The 10,958-nt window shown below is 31.6% G+C and overlaps 1 protein-coding gene across 1 annotated transcript; it reads left to right on the forward strand.

Moving 5' to 3' along the window:
* Nucleotides 1–1,608: 1,608 nt before the first annotated feature.
* Nucleotides 1,609–7,407, forward strand: LOC147644303 (putative protein kinase C delta type homolog). The gene is made up of 8 exons (XM_086829364.1): nucleotides 1,609–1,965; nucleotides 2,552–2,748; nucleotides 2,809–2,859; nucleotides 5,169–5,520; nucleotides 6,502–6,845; nucleotides 6,920–7,035; nucleotides 7,094–7,179; nucleotides 7,252–7,407. The coding sequence occupies exons 4-8, from the start codon at nucleotides 5,413–5,415 to the stop codon at nucleotides 7,405–7,407; spliced, it is 810 nt and encodes a 269-aa protein (XP_086685490.1). The 5' UTR covers nucleotides 1,609–1,965; nucleotides 2,552–2,748; nucleotides 2,809–2,859; nucleotides 5,169–5,412.
* Nucleotides 7,408–10,958: the final 3,551 nt, after the last annotated feature.

Here is a 10,958-nt window from a genome sequence, read left to right on the forward strand (position 1 = left end):
GACTCGAAACTCAATCATTGTTCGGTGTTTGACCAAAAAGGGGCAAGGGCAAAAGTCAGAACGGACCAAGGACTCTCCGGACCACTGCCCTCCGGAGAATGTCCCGTCCAAAGGTCCGGCGGAGTGGAGTGCATCCGGGGCAATATCCGGCGGTGTCCAGACACTGTGAAGTGGAGGCTTTCAAATTGCAGGTTCCTTTTTATTTTATTATTTTTTTTTTCGAAGTGTAAAAAGGATTAGCGGGGTCAAGAATATATTAAAAAAATACTCTAATATTTAATATTAGGAATATATAAAAAAAAAACTTAATATTGTATTTTAATTTATTAATATAATATTAATATTGTATAATATTGTATTATATTTTATTACATTAAAGTCTTGATTAGACCTTAAAATAAAATATATTACAACAAACCGCAAAGGCCTTCTTTTATATACAAAAATACCTTGTTTTAAGTAAAAGTAGTAATATAATTTACTTATTACATTTATATACATCCCGCTTTCACAACTTTAATTAAACCAACTAACTAACTTAGCTAATCTACTCGATTTGAGGGCAAATAATTAAAAACACTTTTGTAAAAGTGATCACTTTCTGGACTGTGAGAATTTCTAGCAAAGTGTGAATGGATTCTGAGGCTCTCTCTCTGTCTCCTCTTTCTCTCTATCTCTTTCTCTTTTTTGTTTCTCCAAGTTAAAATTAACAAAAATACATAAATAAACAAACACACACATACACACAGAGTTTTTTGGGAGGAAAATGCGAGGGCGCGTGCCTATTCCAAAAGACGAAAGCTTTGGCAGCTTTTCCTAACAAAAATATATAAAAAGATCGAATAAATGATGTTCTTTAAATTAATATACCTTTTTAATATATAAAAAATATATATATATTAAATTTTTAAAGATATATTTCAATAGTTTTTCGAATTACCAGGTTTAAATCCTTGTAAAATAAATATTTTTCCCTGATTAATTCTGAAGGAAAAGTCATTTCTGTAATGCTGACTCTAAAATTTAGTTAAGACTTTAATACTAATATATAAACAATATAAACAAACAATATAAGTACTCAGTACCATAATACTCCCCATTACAGTGAAGCTTTCAAGTGTGATCTTTCTCTCTCTCATTTTCAGTGCTTTAAAATAAGCTATTTTTTGGGGAAATTTTTTAAGCCCTTTAGCGGAAAAATCTTCTATTTACATTCATGGATTCTCTTTAGTTTTTAAGAATTTGAATATCAGAATTCATAATAAATATCACTCTTTATAAATTTATAAAAATAATAAAATAAATAAACATAATTATTAATAACCTTGGCCTAGTAAAATCTTCTTGAGAATATTTATTGTAAACTGTATCTGAAATTCATGTCTATTTTGTCCATATTTATATTCCTTTTGGGCAGCACTATTCTGGCTTTCTCTCTCACTCTCTCTCTTGCCTCCATGTGGCGGAAAAACTTGGGGAAAATTGATGTGGGGGATGTGTGGAGTGCACACGATCTTGGCATATACAGAAAAGCCGTATCTATACAGATCGAAAAACGACTCTCTCCGACGCTGTTCCTCGAAATCTCCGGATCTCTCGAATACAGATATAGTGCTGGGTATATCACTTTCAGATACGGATGCTGAGTGTTCCCGTGCAAACGCGGCGGAAAAGCGGAGCGGAAGAATTTTTCATACACCGACCGAAGCTATTTATTATTACCTTCTGCTGCTATTGTTCCACGTTGGGTGGTGTTTCTTGTTTTGCTTTGTTGAGAATTTCGTTGATATTTATATATATATATATATATATATATATATATATCAATATACAAAAGTTATATATACCATATTATATAGAGAGCTGTTTTTGTTTGTCGCGAAACACACAACAAATCGGAATCGGAATCGGAATTGGAATTAAAGAATGTGCAACGTGGCGTATGCGTGATGCAGCGAGGTACAAGTGCGTGCTAAAGGGAAATTTCCCTTCCCTCTCACTCTCTCTCTCTCACTCTCTTATTATTATTATTTATTTATATATTTTTTTGTATGTGAACACTCTATGTATATATAGTGAAAGCAAAAGTGTAAGCAATTCTGACCAAAAAGTGCACGGAAAGAAAATGCGAGACAACACCTGTGTGTGCACCTGTGTGGTTTTCCTTTTCCCCATGCCATGACGTCATAAAGAACTATATACACATAGGAATATATATATATATATATATATTTACAAATATATGCTTGTAGATATATGGAAAAGGGGCACAGGAAAGTAAAGGAAAATAACGAAAAACGCCTCTGGCAACCGCACAATTATACAGTCAATTTGCGCTGTGTTTTTCGGGGCATTAAAACAAAAGCATTTCACTAAGAAATATTTATTATTGTGTGTGTATGTGTGTGTTTGGAATGTGTTTATAGTAGCTCCCATAGTCCAGAATCCAAAGTCTTTCCTTCCTTTTATTTCCCCCTTTTTTCCACCATTAATTGTTTCTTATTTACCAATTCACCTTGCATTCATTTCGTACGCGTTCGTTCCGTTTTAGCCCCAAACACGTGCCAGGGGTTAAAATCTCCGGATCAGTTGGATATATCTTTATAAAATAAAACTAAATAGTACAAAAAAAAAAAAAAAAAACTCCTGGATCCGTCAACAAAATCAATGTGAAAATCTATGGAAAACTCTGCCAAATTCCGAAATTAATTTCCGGTGTGAAATCAGTTTAATAACCAAAATCAAAGTGTGAGTGTTTTTCGTGTATTTCGAATTACGATTCCATCAAAATTAAATTAATTGCCTCAGGAATGTGAGTGATCATAGAACTAAATGAAAAGTTCCATCAAAAAATTACCTGTAAGTGAGATCTTTCAACTGAAGATTTATTTAGAGGCATTGTTCTTCAATATTTAAAGCACTTTGAAAGTGATTTATTGATTGACAATTAGTTAATCAACACTTCCCATTAAAATTATACAGAAAGCTACGTTTTATAGGTATATTATTATTGTTGAATAATATTTAACAACTAAACATATATTTTAAGAAATCTCAGAAAAAATTTTAGTCATTCATTTTGGTACAAGTTGAAGCTCAAAACTACTAACAACCCAATGAAACAGAAAATGTATTAACATTACAAGAAAAAATCTTTAAATGTTAAATGATATAGAATTAAATCATAAAACTGCTTTAGAAATATGTGGCTTTACTTAAAGCACAATTTTTATGTTTTTAAACATTTAATTAATATTTACAAAGGAGAGAATAATAGAAGAACTCTTTAAATACTTTATAATATTTAACTTAATTTGAGTTGATCATAACAAAAATGTTTAAGTTATTGTTTTATTTACAACATGTGTGTATATGTTTGAGAAAATATTTATATTGTTTATATTTATTATACTTGCAGAATACCTCATATATAAATAATACAAAAAAAAAAACTATTTCTATAGAAAGCAAAGAATTTAGAGGCCTAAAAGTTATAAATTAAATATGGGTCATGCTCTTGAAAACCCTATTTTTATTTAGAGCACAATTCACATATGTTACCTAATAAAATCAATAAAATTTTATATATATTTTATATATTATATTGATATATCCCATTAAATAATTTAACCCCACCACTTGTTGTGTGTCAAAAATCACTGCTCATGTTTTCGCCACAAATATATACATAAATAACTCTCATGGACGCCTCTTAAGAGGTTAAAGGGGATTAAAATTCTTGGTTTATACCCCCACCCCTCCAAATATCTATAATGATATTAACCTTCATGTGTGTGTGTGTGTGTGTGGAGACACAAAACCTTAACCCTGAGGAGAGCACAGGCTTTTGGAAAAAGGGGTTCCCCTCTGGCACATCTTGTTTGTGTTGCTGTTTTTATCATATCCGGCAATCAATTGGCACGCAATCTCGCACAATTCGCCACTTAATTTCTATTTTTAATAACATTAACAACACTCCAATGGTGAAGGGGGGCAGGAGGAGGGGCGAGGGGGCATTCACAACAAATTTTTAAATGAATCAAGAGCTTATTTTTGGTGGCGCGTCGGAGGAAAAACAGAAATCATATTTTTAAACGTTTCGCCTTTGCTCGCGGATTCCCTCCAACAAATTCGCCTCCTGTTTTGCTATTTTGCTTTTCCCGCTGCTGTTAAGCTGTAAAAATCACAATAAATAACAAAACAGAAAATCTGCACACAAAATGCAAAATACAAAATAATGTAAGGTTCCCCCTGAAACAAAAGCCCCCCGAACAAAAAAAAACAATATTCACTCAACTTATGTTGAAATCATCTTAATTCCGTTGAATTAAAATGTTTTGACCAAAGCCAACATTTCCAAGGAAAACATTCACACGTATTTTTTTTGTTTTAGGCATAAAAAATGAATTTTATGGCTTGCAGAAAAATAACTGAACATACAATAAATCTGATGACAGATGAAATGTATTTCAGACAAGAAATTGAAGTCACACTTTACACAGCTTCAAGTATTTATAAATAATATTTGTGAATATAGAAATATATATTTTTTTGCTGTCTAATTAATAGATTCTCGGAGTGATCATCAGTTAGGGTATCACTGGAGACAAATGGTTTTTGAGTTGCCTTCGCCCCCTCCCATCAACACCTCTCCGCCCACTTGTCAATGTCGTTTCACATAAGTGACACAATTCTCTACGGACAGGGGACTTGGGTTCTTTGGGGACAAGGTGTCCAAAAATGTTATATCAAGGCCAAGAGTAAACATGACAACAAATCAGTAAAAGTCACATAATTGGAAATCTATAAATTATTTAAATTAATTTCTTCCAATGACTATCTCCACCTATTTACCATAAATGTAACATTACACAACACTGAAAAGTGTCCTTTTTGTACGATCTACAATCTGGTCACACTTGAAACTTCTTATTGTTTATTTTGTGCAAAAGTTGATAAATTGAATGAATTCTACATCTTGACGTATATAATTTAAATATTAAAGAGCTAAAATGTCAATAATACAATTAACAACCGATTTCTAAGTTGAAATACTTAAAAGCACTCTTAACGGACAGCTCGATCAGCCAAATTCCTTTGGTTTTATGCATACATTTCCTTAAGTTTTTGTTTTTATTTATATTTATATTGTTTTTGTTATATTCCAGATATCCATCAACATGGCTGCGGCTATAACCTACAGCTGACTGAAGAATGCAAATTGTTTATTTAATGCAAATCTAAAAAGGAAGAAACACACGCCACTTACACTCACGCCACAACAAACACACACAAGACGCTAAACAGAAGTCTCTATTCCTCTCCATTGTAAACTGGGATATCAACCAGTTCGAATGTGGATGGGATTTGGAATTGGAATTGGACTTGGAATCGATATAGCGAGTCTCCAAGATGATGTTCACACGTGCCCAGGTGCGCAAGCAGAAGACCAACAGCTCAAGCAGTCAGCGACCAAGGAGCTCGGGAGGATCAACATCACGCCATCAGCAGAGTCATGAGGTTAATATGCTTTATAATATATACTTAAGACTCTATGCTCTATATTCTATACTCTATAATCTATATGATACATGCCATAGGATATAGGATAGTCCATAGTTTTTCTTATAGTTTTTATACTCTTTTAAGGTATTATCATTTTAGTCAGAAGCTTGTAACTCGAGAAGGAGTCAATTCCGACCCCATAAATCATATATATTCTTGATCAGCATCACCAGCCAAATCGATCTAGCCATCTCAGAAAGAATTTAAATTTTTAAGAATTTTTTCAAAATTTTTATATCAATATTTTGCACAATTGAAATTGAAAAAATTGTCAAAAATTTAAATTAGTTAAAATCTTCAATTTAGTATGCAGATTCATTAACCCAACAAAAACTAACATAAGGCAGCTTTCCGAATTAAAATTATTGCATTTTTGGCTTAGTTATGATTTCTTCTTGTAGAGAATATTGTCATATAAAAATATCCTATTCAAGGAATACAAATTTTTAAACTTTGATTTCCAATTCGATCCTATAATTAAATAGCAATGTGCAAGAGTATTTAAAATGTTGCTCTCCAAACGTTATTTTCCTTTCTTTTTTTTATTTTAATTTAAAAGAAAACAACATTCAATAGAAAATAGTTTTACAATGAGAAAAGCAAAGCGTACTATTTGTTTAGTCGTTTCAAAATAATTACTACTTAACCGAATTATTTACAAATCAAAGCCATTACTTTGCCCGGTTCGATTTGGTTTCTGTTTTTGCAAATTTAAAGGTATAAAACTAATGTATAAACAGAGAATAAAGTACCTACATACTTGTAAAGTATTCTATTTTCTATTTACCTTTTATATCAGGTTTGTTTAATCCACACACGTGGTGGAAAGTTTTGTGGTATTTGGAATTACCAAAACTTGTACAGTTCAATTTATATTCAATATTAGGTATATATTTATTTATGATATCAAATTCTAATCATTTTTCTGTTTTACAGACACGCTACAAGCCCAGCTCCACCAGCAGCAGTGGCGCTGGCAGTGCCCTGAGTGGCAGCAGTGCCTCTGGAGGAGCCAGAAGAGATAGAGATCGGGATAGGGATCACTATGGCAAGCAGCATTCCTTTGAGCTACCGAGGCAACACTCCAAGGAGGAGGCTTATCATAGGGACAGGGATCGAGATCGAGATAGAGATCGGGATCGAGATCGAGAGAGTAGTGCAGGAGGCACTGGTGACAGAGGTGGGAATGGTGGTGGAGTCACCGGTGGCGGAGTCTATGTGGACAGACGAACGCGACCCAGGAGCATCACCAATCGCCGAGGAGCCATTAAGCATCAGAAGTGGGTTTACATTTTATTTTAGCAATGTTTTTAGGTATTTTTGTACTAATAATATAATTTAATTCCCCTTTTAGAACCCACGACATCAATGGCCATCGCTTTGTGGCCAAGTTCTTTCGTCAGCCCACCTTTTGTGCCTTCTGTAATCTGTTCCTTTGGGGCTTTGGCAAGCAGGGTTATCAGTGCATAAGTAAGTTATATCTTCTCTTTAATAATATATCTATTTAATTTGGTAATATTTTTTATAGTTTGCCAAACGGTGGTGCACAAGAAATGCCATGAAAAGCTATTGGGCAAGTGTTCCGGTTCCGTTTTCACCTCGGCCAGTACAATTGTGGGTTAAGAAGGAGTTTGCTAGTGTTTTATTTCAATTATTATTTATTAATTGAGACTATTTATTATTTAGTTACTTCGTGAACGCTTCAAGATCGATATGCCGCACCGTTTCAAGCCCCATACGTTTATGTCGCCGACTTTCTGTGACCATTGCGGCTCTCTAATGGGAGGATTTTTTATTCAGGGTCTCAAGTGTGAAGGTGAGTTCATTTGCATTCGGTTTTAGATATATTTAATTGATTTTTAATTAAGTGGTTAAGTAATGGCACTGTAACAATAATTTAAACTCGATTTACTTCCCTTTAATTCAGCATTTAAAATAATAAAATCATTGGATTACTATTACATTTTATATTAAAAATGATAAACTCATTGGAATATGATTTAATTCAATATTTAATATATTTAATCATAGGATTGCTATTTTATTTTCTTTTAAAAATAATAAAATTCACTGCACTAACTTACTTTAATTTTTCAAATAATAAAACACATTCTTTTTCAAAGTCATTACTGTAATATATACATGTTAACAAAGCTTATAAACTGGTTTAGATATTATTATTCTTTGTATCTCAGTGCTATTACTTAACCCTTATTTTAGTATTTTTTATTATATATTATTATATATTGAATCCTGTTGCGATTTTATTATTGGCTTGAGCTTTTGCCAGGTGGCACCATCTGTGTCAGAGGTAGAAAAATAGCTTTCCACGAAAAGCTTAAACAATTCTTTTAGCAATTATTAGCACCTCAGGTTTTTTGGGCTTTTCCCGTGAGCCTCGGAAAATGTAACGGTCGGTGGAAATAAGGGATATTAAATAAAGGGAAATAAAGGAACTATCGTTGTAAATAATTGGAAGTTAAAATTTCCTATTAGCCAAAGGAAAATCTGGTACAAATTATTAATATATTTAAGTTTGCTGGGAAACTCAAGAACTTATAGATCTCAATATTATTTCCACGAAAAATAAAAATAAATGCCAAAGGTCAAAGCTTTAATAATTATTCTTGGTAAATTCTCACTCTACGACATACATTTTCTGGAATTTCAGAGCATTTTTGTAATTGTGTCAAATTATTATTATATTTTCTGGCTTAAATTCAGGTGTATATAAATATATGTATATACAAGGAAATATTAAAATTTCTTGTTCGCTGGAAATGCAATAAAAATGCTCTTCATTTTTATTTTTAAATATATACTCGAATGATTCATTTTATTTCAACATTTAATTTACGAAATTGTGCAATATTTCTTTTTGTTTTTTTGTTTTGTTACACAAACAAAAGACTTTCACTTGCTGTTGAAAAGCGGAAATAATGCGAAAGACAGATCAAGCCGAAATCGCTTCTATATAGCAGATGGACAGACAACTGGCCAGACTGCATTAGAAATCAATTTATTGCGACTTTGCCAAACACACAAAAGTCGAGGGGTAAAAACAAAATAAAAAAAAAAAAAACAAGAAAAACTAAAGGAAACATTGCCAACGGAACGAGCCAAAAATAACAAGAAGATATAACAAAGTTGCTTTGATCGAATAAGGGAATTCCCTATAAGTATTTAACAATTGTAGAGACCTTAAGAAATATGCCAAGAAATTATAGACAGTATTTCAAATTCATTAAATATTTGTAGGATATATTTTTAAATATATAATCTAAGAAATATTCCTTACATATTTCAAAAATATTAAAGGGAACTTATACAAAAATTTATATTGTTTAATTAGTCAAATATTTTATTGAATTGTTATATTAAGTAAATATTATAGAGGTTTCTACGTGGTTTATTTTGTATATCAAATACAATCCTCAATTTTTTCAACTTCCATTTCTTTTTAAATTTCCCTTTCAATCTAAGAAATCTGCATTTCTTTACGTATTTAGTTTTCGGAAAGAGAACATGGATATTAAAGACATTTAAAATCTCGTTAAATCGCATATTGTTTATGATGTTTTTCCAAGTGTGCAAGTGTTCTGTGCTCGAAGCCTGACACTTTTACACCCAAATGAGACCGACAGGAATGCAGTCGCAAAAATATATCGCACTAAAATATATAAAAATTCACTCGTCTCGCCTCTCATTCGAATGCTATAAATCGCAAAGATTAAGTACTGAGGCAGCGGAAAATAATCTACAAAAAAAGAAAACTAGAAGAGAAAAGCATGTTGCAGTTCTATTTCTAGTTGTTTGGCGCTTTCCTCCTCCTCCCCCTGCTCTCCCCTCTTGTTTTGCCCGCCGATCTATAAATGTACTTTGCGGAACCGAAAAGCGTCACCATTAGCATCGCATGTACACGCTCTATGAGTTCGAGTCCTAGGAACGTGGCCAGGGGTATAAGTGTGGCACGGAGCAGCACAGTCTAGGTCAATTAAATAGTTCTAGCAAATAAAAAATATTTTAGAGAAGCCTTTAGGGTTTATTTATAATGCTTTTTAGCTCTTTAAATATATTTTCTTTAAACTTTCTAAATAAAAATAATTCTGGGCATTGAAAATCAATAACCATAATAATATTTATTTAATAATAAATATTTGTAATATTTTCTAGCTCTTTATATATATTTCCTTGAAACGTTTCAAGTAAAAATAATGTTGGAGTTTGAAAATCAATAATATATAATATAATATATCTAATATTTTATAGCTCTTCAAAAATACTTTTTCTAAACTTTTCAAGTAAAAATAATGTTGGGCATTGAAAATCAATAAACAAATTCATATGCAGCTGGAAGGATCAATATTTTTAATCCTTGAATCTTAAAAGTAATCCAAAAAGAAGTAATTTTATTATTAAATAAATGCAGTTAGTACACATATTTAATAAAGAGATAAAAGGAAAAATTTAAGAATGAAATTCCACTGAAAATAAATCTATAAACCCATTTTTTCGCCTATAACTATATTATGCCTAGGGTTATAGTATGGCATTAGGAATACGGTATGGGTCTCATGTGAGATATATCCTACGTGCGGCATTTCTGGCATTTCGCATCGGAAGGGAAGGGAATGAAAATGAGAGGAAAGGAAAGGGGGGGAAATTGGACAATTTTAGCTAAACATCTTGATAGCAGGTGCCACAAACAAGTGAATTGATGATCGCCCAGAAAAATGCCTTTTGGACGGCAACTGCTAAAAGTCCATGTTGGCGAATATGTCAAATAGTGTTCAGTTTGTTTTTAATTTATTCGAAATAAACATTTTTTTTTATTTATTTATGGCGTCAAATCCCTGAACTTCTTTTTATACAAAAATTCATGATTGTTTAAATATTGTTGTGGATTGTTTCCTTTGTTGTGCTTTGTTTCTTGTTAATCATAATCCCCAGATTTGTTGATTTTTTTAAAACAAAATCCCTGATTTACTACTTGGCTTTAGAATATTGGAATTTTAGTGTCTACAAAGTTTACTTATTTATTGAAATATGAATGTAAAAATTATATAGAAACTTAGTTCTTGAATAGAAGTAAACTTGTTAAAATGTCCTTAATAATTATTTGATAGATCACATATTTAATTATAAAATGATGGATACTAATTTTCAATAAATTATGTGCATTTTATTACTTTAACAAAACAATAAACCTAATTAACACTTTGATGTCTGCTTTGCATTTCAGGAGAATTCTAATTTTGACACTTTCTCTCTTTCAGAGAGTATTTTGCATTTGTTTAAATTGTTTTTATTTTTTTCTATTCATCGCATAAATGAACACTTTGATGTTTGATTACACTTATGTCTAAATACGTTTTATTTATGGCAATATATGC

Source organism: Drosophila serrata, unplaced genomic scaffold (assembly GCF_035046125.1).
Source record: "Drosophila serrata isolate PLE 108 unplaced genomic scaffold, ASM3504612v1 contig_190, whole genome shotgun sequence".
NCBI classification, from domain to species: Eukaryota; Metazoa; Arthropoda; class Insecta; order Diptera; family Drosophilidae; genus Drosophila; species Drosophila serrata.

What these genes read in the sequence shown, in the direction of transcription:
- LOC147644303 (XM_086829364.1), top strand. Translation starts at nt 5,413, where the DNA reads ATGATGTTCACACGTGCCCAGGTGCGCAAGCAGAAGACCAACAGCTCA. An exon ending in GCAGGGTTATCAGTGCATAA is followed by an intron (nt 7,036 to 7,093) that starts GTAAGTTATATC and finishes TATTTTTTATAG; the next exon opens with TTTGCCAAACGGTGGTGCAC. An exon ending in TCACCTCGGCCAGTACAATT is followed by an intron (nt 7,180 to 7,251) that starts GTGGGTTAAGAA and finishes TTTATTATTTAG; the next exon opens with TTACTTCGTGAACGCTTCAA.